Source organism: Balaenoptera acutorostrata, chromosome 7, assembly GCF_949987535.1.
Source record: "Balaenoptera acutorostrata chromosome 7, mBalAcu1.1, whole genome shotgun sequence".
Taxonomy (NCBI): Eukaryota; Metazoa; Chordata; class Mammalia; order Artiodactyla; family Balaenopteridae; genus Balaenoptera; species Balaenoptera acutorostrata.
Window position 1 is genome coordinate 18647754 of NC_080070.1, and position 19757 is coordinate 18667510.

At 50.5% G+C, this 19757-nt stretch overlaps 1 protein-coding gene and 1 long non-coding RNA gene across 2 annotated transcripts; one reads left to right on the forward strand and one right to left on the reverse strand.

Moving 5' to 3' along the window:
* Window positions 1–472: 472 nt before the first annotated feature.
* On the reverse strand, window positions 473–18960 carry STRA8 (stimulated by retinoic acid 8). The gene is made up of 8 exons (XM_007177113.2): window positions 18757–18960; window positions 14908–14983; window positions 14174–14258; window positions 11174–11386; window positions 10065–10350; window positions 5436–5509; window positions 3654–3765; window positions 473–708 (listed from the first exon to the last, which is right to left on the reverse strand). Exons 1-8 carry the CDS (start codon window positions 18946–18948, stop codon window positions 634–636), a joined length of 1113 nt encoding a protein of 370 aa, XP_007177175.2. The 5' UTR covers window positions 18949–18960; the 3' UTR covers window positions 473–633.
* On the forward strand, window positions 11814–16868 carry LOC130708600 (uncharacterized). The gene is made up of 3 exons (XR_009008859.1): window positions 11814–11890; window positions 13127–15124; window positions 15624–16868. It is a non-coding gene; the product is annotated as an uncharacterized LOC130708600 (long non-coding RNA).
* Window positions 18961–19757: the final 797 nt, after the last annotated feature.

Consider the following 19757-nt stretch of genomic DNA (forward strand, 5'->3'; position numbering starts at 1 on the left):
ATAAAATTAACCATCACACCCAGTGTACAGGCCCAGGGACATTTATGCACTCTTTGCCCAGGGGCCTCACCAGAAAGCACTCAGAACACTGTGGGATCTGGCTTGGACTCCATTCAGGAGTCTTTATTATCAGAAGAAGCAGATGTAGCTGATTCTACCTTGATGTCCTGGAGCACAGGGTTGAGGTCAACACTGTTCCTGGGCTCCTAGAACATGCAGGATGTGTGGTGGGCTCCAGAACTCTCTAGAACCCATCAAAACAATGTCCTGAACCCAGGTGTGCCACAAGTACCTGGTGTCATGGGACAGATCCTGCCTGTCCTGTTCTTGAAAGGCTCGTGGCCTGGGCTTCAGGTGCATCCGGTACCCCCTGAATAGGAGCACAGTGGGAGCAGGTGTGTGCCCTGCAGCAGGCCAGCACCTCATACCAAACAACCCTGAAAGACTGACACGGGGCCACACTCCTCTTAAATACTTTATAATAATCAGAAACTACAACCATCAAAATGCTTTCAGGACAGCCCACTCCAAAACGTCCTGCAAGGCTGAGGCAGGGGCAACCTGGGCTGCCAGCATTCAAACCTGGAGACTGCCCGCCCTCCTTCATCCACTCCTGCTCCCAGCCCTTCTACATCACAGATCTTCATCGTCAAACGTCTCCATGCACCTCAACATTATCATCTCATCGTCGACGGGAAGGTCTGGTTCCTGCAAAACACAGGTAGAAGAGGATTCAATTTTATTTAAGGGCTCTGGGCCTCAGGCAGAGGAGAAGGCCCCATCATCTCAGGCGTGCCCCCCTCCCTCTGTCTCTCCCCCACATCTCTTCAGTGGTATCTTCTTCTCCAGCTTCCAGCCAGGAAGTTAAGAGCAATGGGGGGCAGGGAGTCCATTGCTATTTCACTCCACTCAGTACTCTGTGATCTCCAGAAAGGCTTCTCCTGGATTCAACAGAACTGACTTCTTTCCTCTCCTGGAGATTTCTGGGATCCCATAAGAGAGACGGGGGCAATCTTAAAGCTTTATCCAAATGCCCTCAACAGAGGATGGTAAATTACACCATGATGCACCCACCAGCTGTTTCAAAAAAAAAAAAAAAAGGAATGAGATCCCTCTCTATCCGTAGGATAAACTATTTTAAAAGGGCAAGGTACAGAGCAATGTGTATAGTAGGCTACCATTTGTGTTTGAAAGATTCTGTAAATATCTGGAGAATATCTTTGGCTGGCTGTACAGAAACTGGTCATGGTAACTGCCTTCAGGGAAGGGAATGCGATAGTAAGCAAGGGACAGTGGTAGGCGAAAGACTACGTTTTCTTTGTATATCTTTTGGTAACTTTCGAACTTTAAATCATGTTCATGGGTTAGCTGTTTGGAGATAATTTTTTAAAAGAAACAGCGCTATGTCTGTTTAGCAAGGGTTTCTCAGTCTCTTAACAATGACCCCAGCCAACCTCTCTGATTCCCCATTACCTCTTCCCCTAACCGTACGTTCCTGGGTTTGTGTTATTCCTACCTCTCCCCACCCCAGCAGAAAATCAGCCCTGTAATTTGTTAGCCCTGATGGTGAGGGGTTGATCCCCTTGGGCCCTGGGAAGCACCCCTAATCCAGCCAACCATCTTATGAACGTGGGACCTGGTCCCCAGGGTGACGGCCAGATTGGGGGTGACTCTGCAAATGAAGCCTCTCCAGCTCTGGAGAACGGTCCTCACCTGCTGGGCTCTACTGATGGGGGCGGGGCACACGAGAGCCAGGGGATCCAAGAGGGGGAACAGCTGGTAGAAGGAAAACCACCCAGGCCCATTGTTCAGGGTGAGGGTACGGCAAATGTTGAGAAAAGAGGGAGTCGGCGCATAGTGGTTGCCCGGAGGCCAAGCGTCCTGGGAGGGAACCACACACTGGAGTCTCTATCACACAGAGTGCTTGAATGTCATTCCAAATGTTCTACTTCCTTAAGCCTCTGAAAACGGCGAAGAGGCATTTTTAAGCTGCAGATTTGTGAAAGCACTAGGCTGTGAGAGGTGTTTGCTGCAATTGGGTGCTGAAATGTGTTGAGTGGTGTTCCCTCTAATTCATATCCTCCTGAAACCTATTTGGAAATAGAGTCTGTGCAGATGTAAGATTAGTTAAGGATGTCAAGATGAAATCATCTGGATTTAGGGTGTGCCCTCAATCCAAATGGCTGGTGTCCTTACAAGATGAGAGGGACGGAGAGGTACACAGCAGAAGGCCATGTGAAGACGGAGGCAGTGACTGCAGTGATGCAGCTACAAGTCAAGGGATGCTGAGGGTTGCTGGGAGCCACCAGGAGCTAGGAAGAGGCGAGGAAGGATCCTTCCCTAGAGCTTCCAGAGAGAGCAGGGCCCTGCCAACACCTTAATTTGGCCTTCTGGCCTCCAGAGCTATGAGAGAATAGATTTTTGTTGTTTTAAGCCACCAAGTTCGTGGTAATTCGTAACGTCAGTCCTAGGAAACCAATACAGGTACTAATTAAGTTTCATCCAACCACCTCCCATGAAGCTGATAGCGGGGAACAAACAGGGAAGAGAATGCAGTTGCCTTCTTTACAAACCATCTACCAAAGCCTGAGGCCTCCTGCACGAGGACACTCTTGAACAGCTTGTCCAAAATACAGATTTCTGGGGCCGCATCTCGCAACACTGAATGGGAATCTTGGGTGTGGGGACAATGGGAGTCTGCATTTCCAATGAGCTCCCAAGGCGATTCAAGTCTGAGCACCTCTGCTTTCCATGGGTGCTCCAGCCCTGCCTGTTCTTTCTTTCCTGCCACGTGTAGAGAAAGGAAGCAGGGAAAGCAAAGACTGTCCCATCGATCCATTCTCAAAGCCTTGGTAAAGTGAACTGACTTCACTGTGTTGAGAGAAAGGGACACAGTGGTCAGAGCCAGCGGCCAAGGGTTGGGAGGTGGAGAGCAAAGCGCAGGGAAGGGCCCTGGCTCCAAGTGGAGATTCAAAGTGGTCTTGGCAGAGGGAAATGAAGGGTTAGCGGGAAGAGGGCCCCATGGAAAAGCTGTCCGAATTATTTGAGACATTTTCATCACTATCACTTACCTTTTTTAATGAACAGCTACAGTTTTGCTAAATTCGTGAGAAAATCCATGGCTATGAAACTGAAAGGGCCTGTCCCCGTGGCAGCTCAGGCGTAACCCTCTCCCCCCGTGGAAGCTTCCAGGAGTGGACCTTCTAACCAAGACCCCCCACAGTGCATGTCCCTGAGGCTGCACAGTCAGCTATTTGGAAGCAGAAATTAATATCCTTCAAAAGCTGGCAGCAAATATTACCCCAGGGTCTCCGAAGATGACGAAACAGTCCGACCCCTTAGAAAGGCATCAAGGAGTCACACAACATGTAGGAATGCCTGCGAAGGGCCAGGCCCCTGAGGTCTGGTCCCGGCATCAAGGGACTCCCAGGCTCAGGTCTGCCCTGAAGAGCATCCCTCTGTCTCTCCCCTCCATTTCCCTGGACATCCTCCGTTTCACAGGATGCATTAGGCTGAAGTCAACCACCCGTGGAAGAACACCCCCCCGCCGTGGTGTGAGCTGGGGGAGCTGTAACCGGGTCTCCCCTCCAGAGCCCTTCTCGCCCTCCGAGGGGAGGTGAGCCAAGGCCTCACTGTACTCTGCTCCATCCTACCTGTTTGAACTGAGTGTTAACACAGCAAAGGCCTTTAAAAAAATTGACGATCTGCATGTAGAGCTGAAACTTCTCCTCGGGATTTTCTGGGTTGCAGACAGCCAGCACGGAACTGACAGCAGAAAGGAGGAAGAAACAGCAAACCTTTAGAATCCTAACGTTCTACCTCTGTTTGTACCCACTAAAATATCTGGATTACAGTGGGAGCCAAGCACTTTGAAGCACGCAGCTGAGCCCTCCATGGAAGGCTTGCATGGCCCCAGTTCCAACACCATGTCTGGAACCTGCTGGGAAAGTGAGACTACAGGGAGGCAGGCTCGTGCGCCTAGCTTAGTGTTCTGAGCTGTGGCCTGTGGAACAAGGAGCGAGATTTCCTCTCCTCCCAGAGTCAGGCTCGTACAGCAACGCCACATGGTTCTGCTCCCACCGGTGGTTGCCCAGGCTCGGGGGGCTCAGGGCACGGTCAAGACCAGCCCCTTGAGATGCCTCCGCTCAGGAGGTCTAACACGGAACACGGGCCTGGCACAGAGGGCAGGCTGCTTTGCAGATTCCTTTCCTGCTGCTTCCTGGGACAAGGGGAGAAGCCTGCCAACAGGACCGTGAATCAGGCCTGGACAGCTGACTTCCTGCTGGAGTGAGGTCCCACAGTCAGCGTGGGAACCCCTGGCAGCAACCCCTGCCTTTTCTAGGGAAAATAGAAAAAAAAAATGTTTTAATTGGTTGTTTTTTGTTCCATCAGTAGAGTGAGGAGTTCCAAGTACACTTTGGCCACTTTTCAGCAAAATCGTCTTCACAGCCCAAGCCCAGCTCAGAAATAGGAGCGTATGTCTCCAGCCAGTTTCAGCCAAATCAGACTCCACACACAGCTGGGAAGAGCCTGAGTCACCAGGGAAAAGCGCTTTGAGATTTTGGGCAAGTCTGCCTGGGCTGGGGGCGGTGGGGTGGGAGCAGAGGAGCAAATGCTGACCTCTGATCTGCCTGCAGGCGGCCAGGGCTCCAGGCCGTAGCCACAGGCCTCGGGGAGAATGGAGATGTTCTTTGGGATCACGAGGACATGAATGTCAGCCTCACTCCCAAGGCAGAAAAACTAAATTTTCTTGCTTCTTTTTAGCCAGCTAGCCAAAGGGCCTGTGCCTTCAGGCTGTAAGACCACAGCTTTTCAAAGTAGCAAGGGAATTTCCATCCTAAACTTTCTTTCTGAGAAAACACACCTGTTTTCTTTTTTTAAAACAAGCTGCTTCTTGTTTTAACATCTCCCCAGATGCTCTTCTCGCTTCAGGGGGTCAGCCATCCCCTCCTCCCCTCCTTCCACATCCTTCCCATCAGCACTGTGAAAAGCAGCTTCTCCCCTTGTGCAACTCAGAGCTCAGGGCACCGGGCCTGTTTCCACGTTGGCCCCGGCTCTCTGTGCCCCAGAGGCCCCCCACCCACCTCTCGGAGCAGACCGACTGCTGTAACCTGCCCATGGCCACCTCACCCCGGGGAACAGTGCAGCACAAGCTACCTGGAGTTGATAACCTGCTGTGTCTCAGCCCTGGGCCACGATGGAAGAACTGTCTACTCTGAAGAAGCCCCAGACAACATCATCCCCAGGGCAATGGCACAATCCTAGGACCTGCTTTGAATCACAGAAAAAAGTGGATTTCCAAGAACTTCCACTGAATTATGCTCCCTTCTGAGAGGCTGCAGGGGAGAGGCTCGTAAACACCCCAACAGCGGTGCCCATGCACACACACACTTACACACTCGTATGCACACACAGTCTCACACCCCCTTCTTCACCTGGAGCTAGATGTACTTGGAGCCTCACTTTTGTCCCGGAAACTTGCCACATCGAAGGCATCTTCAAAAAGGATCTGAAAGGAAGCACAAAACTTCATGTGTCAGAAATACCCCTACACTTTGATGTTTGCTCTGGGTGGCTGGGGGAGAGATGTGTAGAAAGCCTCTCTAGCCCTCAGCCCCAAATGGGTGCATGTTAAAGCTGAGGCCCAAACCCAGGCTCTCTGCTTGGTGACCTTTCCAGAGGATGAGTATTAAGTTCTTGCCCACCCAGAACAAACTGCCAACCCCGAGAGGTGGCTGAGAGACGGGGAAGCACTGGGGACCATGGTCTCCTCCTTTTAAAGAAAGCAGGAGCTTAGGCGCAAGATGCAACAGCCAGAGGTGAACCTCAGTTTACACTGGAAAGGGCTCATCTACACCTCCCGAGGGGCAGAGACTATCTGAGCCCAGGATCCACAATCTAGCGGTTTCATGCCAGGGCAGCTGAACAGAGGTTAAGGGGGCTCTGGGGTTAAGCTGCAGGAAAGCCGACTCCCAGCCCTGCCACTCCCTAAGCTGTGACTTAATTTCCCAAACCCCAAAGGGAATCACAACAGTGCCTACCCATAGGGATGCTGCAAGAATTAAATGATGTATGGGAAGCAGCTGGCACATAATAATAGCTCAAATATGCTAGCTATTATTGAATACTATGTGCTTTGTAAAAGAAACGCACGTTCATCTTGGAAATTTTGGAAAATAGAAACAAAGTCAAAATCACTGAGAAACAATCCCACCCAGAGATGTCCATTGTTGACATACTGATCTGTTTCCTCCAGTCATTTCCCCGAGACATATTATAGCATATATTTCCAATTTTGGAATCTTGCTATTTAGAAAGTTCTCAGTTCTGCTTTTTAAAAATTTGTTGATGAATATTAAATATTCCACGGGAACATGATATACACTTAGCATTGCAGGATTTAGTAAATAAAGATACAGGATGCTTGGTTAAATTTGAATTTTACATAAAGAATGAATAATTTTTTAGCATACAAATGTCCCAAGTATTGCATGGACACTCTTATATGAAAATTTTAACTAGGTGTGCTTTTTACCCCTTCTATATGGGAGTTAAGAGGGCATTCTCTGATCCTAGTTGGCAAGTTCTAGCAGGTTCCCCAGGGTCTCCTCTTCTCTTACCTGGGGACACATTGCTCTTTGTCTTGGACAGAAGGGGTCCTTCTGTCTGCCGTTCACGTCTTTTTTTTTTTTTTTTTTTAAGTTTTTTATTCTTTGATGTGGATCATTTTTTTTTAATTTATTTTGTAATTTAAACAAGCTGCCAGATTTTTTTATGAAAAACATCTTCATATTCCAGATTGATTTTTTTTTTAATTAATTAACTTATTTATTTATGGCTGTGTTGGGTCTTCGTTTCTATGCGAGGGCTTTCTCTAGTTGTGGCAAGCGGGGGCCACTCTTCATCGCGGCGCGCGGGCCTCTCACCATCGCGGCCTCTCTTGTTGCGGAGCACAGGCTCCAGACGCGCAGGCTCAGTAATTGTGGCTCACGGGCCCAGTCGCTCCGCGGCATGTGGGATCTTCCCAGACCAGGGCTCGAACGCGTGTCCCCTGCATTGGCAGGCAGATTCTCACCCACTGCGCCACCCGGGAAGCCCGATCATTTTTAAAGTATTGAATTTGTTACAATATTGCTTCTGTTTTATGTTTTGGTTTTTTGGTGGCAGGGCACGTGGGATCTTAGTTCCCCAACCAGGGATTGAATCCGACCCACTGCATTGGAAGGCGAAGTCTTAACCACTGGACTGCCAGGGACGTTCCCCACTTCATGTCTTCTTACAATTCACTTTCCCTGAACTGAATTCCCTGGGACTCTGGAATTGTGAATTGTCCTCCTGGCTTTCTGGACATTTTCTGGTGTCCTTCTTTTTGATATCCCTTTGGTCACCTCAGGATTTGGGAAGGGGTCACTGAAAGGCCTGGGCTCCTGTGTCCATCAGCACAGAAGCCCATTGTCTCCGTGTTCCTCCCCAGCAGGCCTGAGGCAGGGACGCAGGACCTAAATTCCTTCCCTCAGATCAATCAGCCCATCACAATCACAGGCCACATACCATCCTCACCTGTGCAAACCCCTCTCACAAACCAGCTCTTGGGGGCAGCATGGCCAGGCTCTGAGGTCCTTCTGGGGCACCCGGCACACTTACGGGGCCGCACCTCTCAGAAGTGAGGGGCACTGGCCACCTGATCCCGAGTCCAGGGGTTGGCCCCAAACGCAACTGTTCCACAGCAGAACCTCTCAGGTGGACCAGGAGCTGCAGAGGTTTCACTGCAACTAATTTAGAAGCCACAGCAGGAGTAAGTGGCTCTGTCCCTACCCTGGGCATAACTGTCATCTGCCCCACTCACCTTGTCACTCAGCCCTGGGCTGGCCCAAGCTTGGGGACGGCGATGCAGGCAGAGCCCTGCTCTGGGCACGGCTAAGAGACTCTGCTGCCAGCTTCCCTCGACACCAGAAGAACGTGAGCCCTTAGCCCTTCCTGAAAAAGCCCAGACAAGCTGCTTCTGTGATTTGGAGACATTAGATTCTGGGGTTTTCTCTTTGGGTCTGCTCTTCCTTGAGGAAAGGTTTGTGCTGCAAACATGTGTGCAGTCAGCTCAGTTTGACAGAATTTTCATCCATTTGACATACGTTTTCTTTTGCCTTCTTTGTTGTGGGACCCCAGGGCCAGGCACTTTGAGGCTACGAAGACATCTAGCCTGGCTGATGCTTGCCTTGGGTTGAGGTCTTTTGGGGCTGGTTGTCTGGCCCTGCTTTGGCCATTATGGAGGAGAGCTCACATCCTCTCATGGTGGACCCAACTATTCGTAGTCAGATCAGAAGCCATAGTCCAGTGGAGTGGCGAATGGCGGGTGGGGAGGGGGCATGGGTGGTAGCGGTTGACTGTGGCATATCCGCCCTGCGAATTCCCTCGACTAACACCCGCGGTCATCAGTCACCTGGGGTGCTTGTTCAAAATGCAGATTCTGAGCCACCCCCTCGGGGACTCGGATTCAGTGGGTCTGGGGTACCAGCCAGGCACCTGCCTTTTTTTTTTTTTTTTTTTTATAGATTTATTTATTTGGCTGCCTCGGGTCTTAGTTGCGGCACGTGGGATCTTCGTTGCGGCATGCGGGATCTTTAGTTGAGGCATGTGGGATCTAGTTCCCTGGCCGGGGATAGAACCCGGGCCCCCTGCATTGGGAGCACAGAGTCTTAGCCTCTGGACCACCAGGGACATCCCCAGGCACCTGCCTTTTAACTAAACTCCACTTGAGAAGCATCAAGGGAGATCATGGAGGATAGAGCATAAACAGGTGACCAAAGGGCAGAGACTTGAAAAACTCTGTGCTGAAGGATACAATGCTTGAAGCAGGAACTATGTGCCCTGGACTTGCTAGGACACATGCTAGGCCTGGTCTGTGAACTGGAAGTACTGGGCAAGGTGACCACTGCTCCCCTGGCCCGGGCCCTGGTGGCTGGGAAACCTCCCAGAGGATGGGGCCTCCAGGGCTGGCCCCCAGCATCAGAGGCACTTGGAGAAGGTTCTCTGGCTCTAAGACTCCCCAGAGAGACACTGGACGTCCCCTCCAAGGGACCACCCGCGGAGGAGTATTTGGAAAGTCAGGGCAAAGCAGGGGGTGGGGTCCACGGAAGCTAAATGTCCCGCAAAGCACTAGACAGGTGCGGAGAGCAAAGCCGCAAGTGGTAGCAGCAGCCTTCTGAGGCTGTCCTAATTCTGGAAGAGTAGCTGAGGGGCCCAGTTTGATCTCAGCGCTGACCTAACGCCACCCAATGCTCTGCATGGCTCACCATGGCCGTTTTTGCTGCTTGAACGCCGAGAAGCACATTTACAGCAGAGGCGTGGTTGCCTCCTCCGCGTTCTGCAATGCTCTTTGGGGTGGGAGCGGACCTGCTCTCAGGGATTGGGCCTGATTGGTCCTATCTCGATTACTCATTGGCTCAGTAATCTGGCAATCTGGCCAATTCCGGCCAATGAGAGGGCAGGAGAGGTACGGTGCAAATTTCTGGGGAAGTTCTTCCTTGACCCTTAAGAAAGAGGCACAGGGAATCTTTTCTCCTACCTGATGTAGAGAAGGAATAACAACTTAATTGCTACCAGCTGCCGTTCCACAGTCACCACACGGGGTGGGGGAAGTGGGGTGGGGAGGGAAAGTGAGATGCCGGCCTTGAGACGAGACAGAGCAGGGAGACGGGAAGAGCCGAGTCGGCGGCAACATCGCAGGGCGACGAAATGGAAGTCCTCCTGCCTCGGGCCCTCCCTGGGTGTGCCGAGTACATTTCCTCTTGGTTTAAAGAGCGAGCAACTTGAAGCCGAAAGAATCCTAGTGCATACAATCTTCTAAACCTTCTTTTCTGTAATCCCCATGGAAAGGCCAGGAAAGTAGCAGGGGAAAAATAACTGTGGTTCTGTGGTTGCGTATACTATGTCGGGAAAATCAGAAACTTACCGCGCGCCCCAGAATCCAAACAGCACCTCCAAGTTACTGCCTGACCCGGGCAGCTCCCTGGCGTCTCCAGGCAAAGGTGATGCCCACCCTCCACCCCACCCGTCGGTCTGCTCACCTCCTCGGGGGTGGAGACGAGCGAGCAGCTGGCCCCCTGGCTTTCCACGCCGCTGTCCTTCACGCTGCCCTCGGCGCAGGCCGGCTCCTGACAGGCCCCCGCGAGGCCCAGGAGGCCGCTGTGCTTCTGCGCCCAGGCCTGCAGGAGGCTGGCCTTACTCTCCTCGGAGAGGGTCTGCCACAGGTGGGAGATGGCCGCAGACACGATGGGGAGGGTCACCTCCTGCGAGGAGACGATCCCGTTCCCGGTCAGAAGGTCCATCGTTTGCTTGTAAAAGTTGAGGTACCTGCAACAGAAAGGGCAGCAACTCCCGGACCTGAAGCCGGTGGCCCGGGGTCCCGCCCAGGCCGGCTCCTCGGGATCCCGTGGTGGCGGGGAGAGGGGAGGCGTGCACAGCACACAGGCCTTGCCCGCGCTGTGTTTCACCAGGGACTCAGCCTCACTAGCCGCCGCCTGCCCTGCCACTTGCAGAGTAGAAGCTATCTGGGGGGCCGCGGGCGACTTAGCTTTGTGCTTCGCGGTCCCTCCCCAAGTCCTCCCAGCGCCCCCTGTGAAGCTCTCTGCCGGACAAAAGAGAGGATGAGAGGCAGGGCAGGCTCAGCTCTCCCCCCAGGGGAAAACTGCTTCAAGTTTAGAGCCCAGACACGTGCAGATGTGATATGACCTCGCTTTAGTTTGGAAGCTGTGGAGCGAGCCTCCTTCTACTGGGCCCGCCCCTCCCCCGTGGATGTGGGGGGCCTCAGGTCTGTGGAGGAGCGGTGAGGGGCGGGGGGAATCTGAGCCATCCAGCCACTGCCTTTCTTACTCCAAGATTAGTAATGCTGCTGAAGCAGACCTGTGGTGTGTGTGTGTGCAGCAGTGGGGGTGGCTTTAGCCCTCATATCCCACCCACGGGCCCCCCAAAGTCACCCTAAATAAAGTCAGTCTAAGGAAACACAGTTCATGTGCTATGCAGATGCGGCTTCAGGACTATTTCTCTGGCTCCTCTGCCAACCTCATCCCTGAGCCCCCGCCATGTGGAAATCCTGGAGCTTCCATGACTCGGGGCCTGCAGGACGCCCCAGGTGGAGCACCTGTCCCCTTCCCCACAGGGGCCCAGCTCTTCACACCGTTCAAATTCCAAGAGGTCTGGCAGCAAGGTGACTGGGGAGTTTAAGAGCTCCACTTTTTTCTCCTCTTCCTCCTCCTGCTCTTCCTCATCCTCTTCCTCCTCTTCCTGGTCCTCCTCCTCCTCCTCTTCTTCCTCCTCAAACTCCTTCCCGACTGCCTCGATTGAGCACCAGGTGTCGGAACCTTTCTGATGAACTGTATTTAACACCAGACTGGGGAGGAAATGGAAACAAGGTAATCCCTCATGAACATCAAGACTGAAATTCTTGACACAGTTTTAGCATATATAGACTAAAGAGAAAAAAAAACCTATATGATCATCTCAATCGGTGCAGAAAAGCACTTGGCAAAATTCAACATCCATTCATGATGAAAACTCTCAGCAAACTAGGAATAGAAGGGAATTTCCTCAACCTAATAAAGGGCATCTACAAAAAACCTACAGCTAACATCATACTTAACAGTAAAAGACTGTTTCTCTGCTAAGATCAGGAATAAGACAAGGATGTCCTCTCTTACCACTTCTATTCAAAATTGTGCTGGAGATTATAGCCTGTCCAATAAGGTGAACCAGAGAAATAAAAGGTGTACAGATTGGAAAGAAGAAATAAAACTGTCTTTATTTGCAGACAATGTGATTATCTATGTAGAAGATCCCAAAGAATCTACAAATATGTGACCAGAACTAAGAAGGAAGCAAGGTTGCAGAATACAAGGTCAGTATACAAAAACCAATAGTATTTCTATATATTAGCAATGAATAATTGGAAATTGAAATTTTAAAAAGTACCATTTACAATAGCACCAAAAACCATGGTTAAATACTTAGGTTTAAACTACAAGCTCCATCTAGAAAAGAAAAAAATGAATAAGTTGGGCTTTATAAAGTTTTAAATTCTGCTCTTCAGAAGACAGTTTTAAGAGACTGAAACAACATGACACAATTTGGAAAACCAGGACTTGTACCCAGAATCTCTTCATGCTGATAGGAATAATCCCCAAGGTATCAGATTGAGTTAAAAAGCAAGTGTGCCAGAAGAAAACATAGGAGAAGTCTCAACCTCTCTTTCTCTCTCTCTAATCTCAGAGTGGAGGAAGTCCTTCTGACTATTCACCCAACATCAGGTGCCATTACAGATGGACAGATTAGACTTAATTTTTGCATGGACAAAACAAAAAACAGAAACATTGAAAGCAAAATAGGAAAACAACCAACCAAGGTACAATTGTTTGTAATCCATATACTAGAAAGAGAGCTAATTTCTTATGATACATAAAGCCCTTCTACCACTAAATAAGAAAAAGACCACCAACCCAACAGGAAAATGGGCAAAGAATAGGTTAAAAAAAGCTCCCAGGAAAGGAAATACAAATGATCCTGAACAAAGGCACTTAAGTTCACTCATAATGTAATTAATGAATTAAAATATAATAATTATAAAATGTAATTAATCTATTCCTCTGCTGGTACCACAGTTTTAATTATTGTAGGCTTACAATAATTCTAGTGAAAAAAATCCTCCCTAATTAATATGATTCTGAAAGAAATTTAGTCATCCTCATGTGGATAAGTGATACAAGTATTAATAAGATTTTAGTATGTGATAGTGGTCGTATGTTAAATCAGGAAGGAGAGGATGGCTTATGTAATAAATGTGGTGGGATCAGTAGCTAATATCTGCCTCACTGAGATCATCTCCCAGGCTGATTTCCAGGTGGGGCTAGTCTGATTTGTAAAACGTGGCCACAAACACCCTGCCACGTACACTCAACACACACACACACACACACACACCCCACTCTTGCCTCCACCCCCCGACGACCAAAGCAGTGCAGAGTGTGATTATAGGTGATCGTGTCCTTCTAATACTTTTCTGTATTCTCACGTTGTCTACAATGTGAATTTAATTTAATTTAATAATCTATCATTTCCCCCTGATTATTTCCCTTAGGATATAATACACATTTATTGTTTAAAAAAATTGGAAAATACAGTAAAGCACGGAGAAAATAAAATTCATCAGTAGTAACCCCACCGACAACAAGAGGAAACAACATCACTTCACCTCGGCAGGCTCTCAGGAGGTTCTGACAGTAAGCAGTTCGCAGTCCCCTTTTCAGAGTGAGTAAAATTGTTTATACACGTACTCCTGTGCCTCCTGAGAGGCCAGCCTGAATGTACACTGTGCTGGGCACGCCCTGGGGCCACCAAAGGTGATAAGGGCCTGGCCATTGTCCCCAAAGTCCAGGCCGCTCTCGAAGCAGCTGGGCAGGATGGTGGTACAGGGCCTGGGTCATCCTTTGAGAGCACAGCAAAGACTAAGTCTACAAAGTACACGTCAAAAAGTGCGAGAGTTAAATGTTCAAAATGAGATCATAAAAGTACGAGAAAGACATTGCTTGAATCAGCCTCTCTTGTCTGACTGTGACATTATAAAGGAGGTTCCCCTTTCAGCATCTGTGACACCTGGGTGTACAACTTTTCCTTTCCTCTCTGAAGTTCAGTTTGGTTTTTCTTAGGTTCCTACGAAGCTTGGAAAGTAGGTAGAGATTTGGATTTTCATTATTTTCATATATATCCTCAATAAAGCCATTAGGTGAGTTTCTTTAAAAGCTATAACACGGTATGAATACTATGATCTCATTTCTCTACAAAATAATGTGCAAAATGAAAAAAAACTAGGATATTCTTTAAGATTAACATTGATTTTCTTTGAGTGGTGAGATAACATGTATTTCAATTTTCTTTTTTGGGCATTTCTGTCTTTTTGACATTTTCTGTTAATAAGTAGGATTTTAATAATCGGGAAAAATTCCAATGCGTGTGATTCGAATAACATAGAAAAGAAATCTCTCCAGCACAAGACTGTTCTAAACAGGTAAGCAGCACCTCTTCCTTGGTTCTGCGTTCTGGAGGGGAAAGGTGGGCTGTGGAGCTGTAGCAGCACTGTGGTAGTAGAACAGCAGATTCTAGGTCTCCTGGTGCTTGGGTGTCTTACCTGGGATTTCTGGAGTACATGCTGGCATATTCTTCCTTGACCTCCTCTAAGCTGTTTACATTCCCATCCTCCAGGTTGAAGGATTCTATGAGGGAAGTTGAAGTCAAGGGTCACACATGATAAAGTTGGGACTTTGTCCAGTCTCTCCTGCCTTTCTGGCCTGGGTGGACCGTGGGTGGTCGCTGAGCCCACCCAGGTTCAGTGTTAGGGAGTCAAGAGCCCATTTTCACCTCTCCTTTTAGGTGTGGGGGGAGAGCACTAGAACAGGGGAAGAGTTTCTTGAACTGGACTTTCTCAGTTAAGACATGGAAAGTACCCCTTTCAGAATTCGGCTTCCACTAGCTTATGAAACCCAAATTCCCAGCCAGCCATGTCTCCCAGCCTGAGTGCAAGGAAGGGAGACAGCTTCTGCCCTTTGCTTTTGAGTTGGCCAGGCCCCAGTCCACTTCTCTGGCCTCTCTGACCTGAGGAGTTCAGGCACCCTTCAACAGCACCTAGGAAGGAACTCATCATGCTCACACAGCCCGCTGACGTCTGTCTGTCCTGCCAGACGCTAAGCTCCCTGAGGACAGGGGCATGGATCTCACCGTACCCCTGGCCCAGGTGCAGTGGCACACAGTAGGCTCTCAATAAATACATGTTCACTTGGCTTAACCCAATCTCCCTGTTTTCAATAGAAAAACAAACCAGCCCTTTCCTGGGAGGTAGAGGGGTGGCAGGTAGGGATCTCTTACCTTTCAGCTTCAGCAGATTATCCAAGGTTTGTTCCAGTTCCTGAATATGATTCTTCGCCCTATTCAAAACCTGCCACTGAGGACAGAGACAGACAGTGCGGAAAAGTCAGGCTCCCACCACAGAGATGGTTTTGCGGACACAGGAGCCCCTTTCCCGGCCTGAGGCCACCCTCCCTCGGGGGCAAAGCCCCAGTCCTTGACGCTGTCGACAGAAAAGGTAGGAAGTTTGTTCTGATCCACAGAAGGCATGACATTTACTTTGTATTCTGGAAATGGTTCTCACAGAAATATCACAGTATTTGGAAACAATTAAGCTGAGCTCAGCAGACAACTAGGGTTGCACACTACTGTATACGCTACATGAAGTCGGCGTGGACGGTGACGGCACAGGTGGCCTGATGGATAGAGGTCCAGGTGGCACGAAGGCCCATTAACCTCTGCTCGCTTGTCCCAGTGTGCGACCGGCAGGTTAACATTAAACGTGCTAATATTGTTTGTTTGCTAAATGTGTACACTCTAGTTGATCTAAACATTTATCAAGTGCTCTGTTAACTTGAACTCTGAATTTCCTATTCTGCAAGAGTAGAATCACAAGCATTTCTGCCCTCCCTCCCTCCCTTCCTTCCTTTTGTACTGTATGTAATATTACTACAGTCAAAATGGTGACTGCAAGATTATTCAAAAATGAGAAACGCTAAATATTGTTTATTATGCAGACACCCGATGCCTGTCAGGAGTCCCACACCTTCATCAGGAATGTATGAGGGCAAAGCTGTTTGCTCAGCCCCGGGGACACAGAGTAAACAAGACAGCCCTGCTTTCAGGCCGCTGACATTCTAACAGGGAAGATGAGCATGGAAACAACCACTCAACACACAAAACACTTAACAACTACGTGTAACCCGCGCTAGAATTCAGTAAGCGCCGCAAAGCGCTGTGGGAACGCACGGCAGCGGGAGGAGGGGCCCATCTAACTGGAGGGCTCGATGGAGCAGGGCATCTGCGCAGCTGAGCTCAGCTGAGCCCCGGATTATGCATGGACTCTGAAGGGCTGGGGGACGCAGGCCTCGCTCAGGGAGCTGCGGAAAGAAAGGAGATGGGGAGGCGGTGGGAGAGGACGCCACAGCAGCCAGGGGCCCACAGCCCAGGGGCTGCCATTCTAGACTCCCGCTGCCCTGGCTGGTGCGCAAGAAGACTTGAGGGGCGCTCACAGCACAGCGCTCTGCAGACCCAAAAGACAGCGACAGGAGAACACGGTGGACTACAGGACCTCCTTTAGCGCAGGGGCCACCTGCTGTCTTACACCATCTGCTGCCCCCGGCCCACCCCGGCTTCAGGATTATACCGTTGGGTCAGCAAGGACTCTGTCCCCTCTTCGGACACGAGGGGCTGACAGGTGGCCCGAACCTCAGGCTTGTTCTTAGAGTGAGGTGAGGACTTTCTAGTCCTCTGGTCCAGGCCGGTCAGCTGTGTCCACACAGCCGGGCCACCCCACGCTCACCTCGCAGTCTCACTACGTCAACTGGACCAGCATAGAGCCAGGTAAGCCGGGTGCGATTCATTGAAATTCTGTTTCTAGAACGGTTTTGGCAGGCTGATGTTCTTAGGACCTTTCTCTGGGTTGAATTGTGTTCCCCTAAAAAAGATATGTTGAAGTCCTAACCCCCAAACTTGTGAGTGTGACCTTATTTGGAAATAGGGTCTTTCTAGAGGTAATCAAGTTAAAAAGAGGTCATTAGGGTGAGCCCTAATCCAGTATGACCAGTGTCCTTATGAAAAGGGGGAATTTGGATGCAGAGACAGACACACACAGAGGGAAGACAATATGAAGACACAGGGAGAAGACGGCCATGTAACTGGAGTGATGGCTCTGTAAGCCAGGGAACGCCAAGGATTGCCAGCAAATGCCGGAAGCCAGAAGAGGCAAGGAAGTCTTCTCGCCTAGAGCCGTCAGAGGGAGCACGGCCCTGTGGACACCTTGATTTTGGACTTCTAGAGGCCAGACCTCTGAGACAATACATTTCTGTTGTTTTAAGCCACCTGGTGTGTGGTATTTTGTTTTGGCAGCCACAGACAACTAGTAAGACCTTGCTACCACACATACGTGCATCTCACTCTTGTAGAACAAATCCTTTCTCCATGGACATTACAAATGCAAAATTCAGGGTTGTCCCTCCAGCACGAAAGAGAAAGAAGGAGAGGACAGAAAACATCTGATTTCCAGACTGCCCTCTGGCTGTGCCCTTCCAGGCAAACTGTCTAACTTTCTGGAGCCTCACTTTCCTAAGTGATACTCCTAAGTGATACTAACATTCTGAACCACATATGACCATGCTATGTTTTTCATGCTACTATACTGCTAAACTCCACAGCAGGCCTCAGGAAGCCATGACTGTTGTCCCCGTTTAACAGGTGTGTTAACTGAAGCTTAGCGAGTAACCTGCCTCACGTGGACCGAGGCCAGTTAACATGCAGGCTCTCGGCCACCACGTCGTGAGGTGTGAGTTTTAGGGGCTGCAAAGGGTTCTCCTCCAGATTCACTTCCACTCCTTACTGCCAGCCCTGAGTACCTGTTCTTTCTTCAGCTGTGCTGCAGTCTGTGCACACTTCTTCACTGGCCAATGACAGGGACTTCGGGGTTTTCGTCACCCAGGGGACACAGAGCAGAGCTGTGCTGGACAAGCTCTTTGCCGAGAGGCCCAGGTGTGGACTCTCCCTCCCCACCCTCACCTGAGTCCCGAGCCCCTGAGCCTGGCCCAGCCGGGGAGTAGCCCTCCCCGTACCTCTCCCGCCACAACCCATAGCCTTCCAGAGGAGCACGTGGGACCTCCGTTGAGATTCTTCCAGCCCCACTTGGAGCCCTGCACAAGGGCGCTCTGGGCGCCTTCCTCTAATTTCCACAGAGGCCCTGGCCCTGTGCCCACTGAGGGGCTCTTCTGTGTGCCTGCCCTCAGCAAGGCTCCTGCGCCAGCTCCGGAAGCAGGATGCTCCCGCCAGTCAAATGGTCCCTCTCCGTAAGTGCAGCTCTGCTGAAAGCACCAGCCCAGAGGGAAACCCGCTGTCTGGAAGCAGTTGCAGGGCATTGGGCTGGTCCAGAGAGATGGACGGGGAAGAGGGCCAGGTCTGGAGCCCCAAACCAGGCCTCCTCCTGGACCTGCCACCAACTAGCTGACAGGTCCCGTCTGGACTCCAGTTCCCTCCTCTGTTAAAAGAGGGTGGGGGGCCTTGAGGCTGTTGGGGACCTCTCCCCTGTTGGAGACCTCCGAAATGCTTCCCGCAGTGATACCCACTCCGCTCTTCCACCACCACCCAAACCCACCGGAACCTTCTGTGCTCCACCAGAGGCACTGATCAGCAATGAAAAAGCTGTATAAGGAGAAAGGCAAAATTAAGATCAGGAAAAAATAAATGCCTACCTGGAGAGCCCTGTCGCCTAGGGAAAGACCTGGTTGATGCATGAAAACTGAGAGGCACACACGGGCATGTATTGGGGGGTGTGCTTTGGGGTATGTGTGTGTGCTTGGGCTGGGGACATAGGGTCTGGGCAGCTGCTAGAGGCTCACCACTGCCCGTGAGAGGGATGGGCATTGCAGGCACTGGCTCACCGGGCCTCTCGGGCCGTCACTTCCCCTCCGAGGCCAGGCTTGTCTGCAGCGGGTAGGTAAGGCCCGGCTCTCAGGCTTTACCCACGTGCAGCAGCAGACAGAGCGCCATGAGGGGTCCGCAGCTGACCGCTGACCTGCCCAGGCCGCAGCCCTCGGGGGCGGGAGCTCCAGGCCAGTCCCCATCTCGGCTCCACAGTCCCTCCACGCGTGGGACCTTTTCCTCCCTACCCTCAGGTCCCCGTACCTTTGAGGCTGTGAGATCGGACTGGGAGTAAACGGTCTTGCTGAGGCTGCTGAAGAGGGCTGCCAGGGTGGCTCGGTGGCGGGCCTGGGACAGGCGTCTGCGGGCCACGCGCGGCTCGACCTTCTGCAGCTGTGCCGGGGGCCGGGGCGTTGCTCTGCCACTGGGGTTGTTGTCTTCTTCAGAGGTCTCCATGAGAAGCTGCAATGTACTAGCCTTTGTTTGGCACTAAATAATAAAGATACAACATTAAAGAAAAAGGAAGGTGGATTGAAGCAGAAAGAAAGGGAAACAACTCCCAAGTAAAAGGTCCCAAACCAATGAGTCTAATCGATGACAGATACACAATAAATAACAGATGATAAAAAATCTGTTATTGAAGCTCGACTCCTAAAACACAAGGTGCTCATATCCGACTTACAGTTGAAGGGCACAGCTGCTTTACACCAGGAAGTTTCCAGGACCTTGCAGGTACTCACCAGATGCTTGTTAATTGACCACAGTGGCCAAGGAGAGCAAGCCGTACCCTGAGATCCCATTCTTTAGTCTGTCAGAGGTGGAACAAGTATGTGTCCCACCCTCTGAGGTCTTTCCTACTGTGAGAAGGCACCCCTCTTTGAGTTGGGAAGTAGTTACACAGGTGTATGTAGTATATGAAAAAAAAATCCATCAAGGTGTATTCTTTAGATTCGTGAACTTTCCCGCATATATACTGTACCTTCAAAAAGAAGAGAATGCACTCTTCTACATGTGAAAGCAAAAAGGCAAGTGACGACAGAGAAGTGGAAGCTGGTTTGCCTTGAACTGCTTCCAGTGGGTTCTGAAAATGATCATTATGTTGACCTTGGTCACATCTAACTTTACAAATCAGGAGCCCTTCTCTAAGAGAGGCGGTTCTAAGGCTGATAATGTAACGGTTTTAATAAAAGATTGAGCCATGGATGGCTCTGCCAGCAATTTGAACAGGGGGCTGCATTGTCATCCCTCTATACTCGCAGGAGGTG

Excerpts from the sequence above, each read along its gene's own strand:
- STRA8 (XM_007177113.2), bottom strand. The coding sequence starts at position 18,948 with ATGGAGACCTCTGAAGAAGACAACAACCCCAGTGGCAGAGCAACGCCC. Across the intron at positions 14,984-18,756 it reads CCGATCTCACAGCCTCAAAG|TGGCAGGTTTTGAATAGGGC; the intron begins GTACGGGGACCT and ends CTCTGTCCTCAG. Across the intron at positions 10,351-11,173 it reads GACCTCTTGGAATTTGAACG|GTACCTCAACTTTTACAAGC; the intron begins GTGTGAAGAGCT and ends TTTCTGTTGCAG.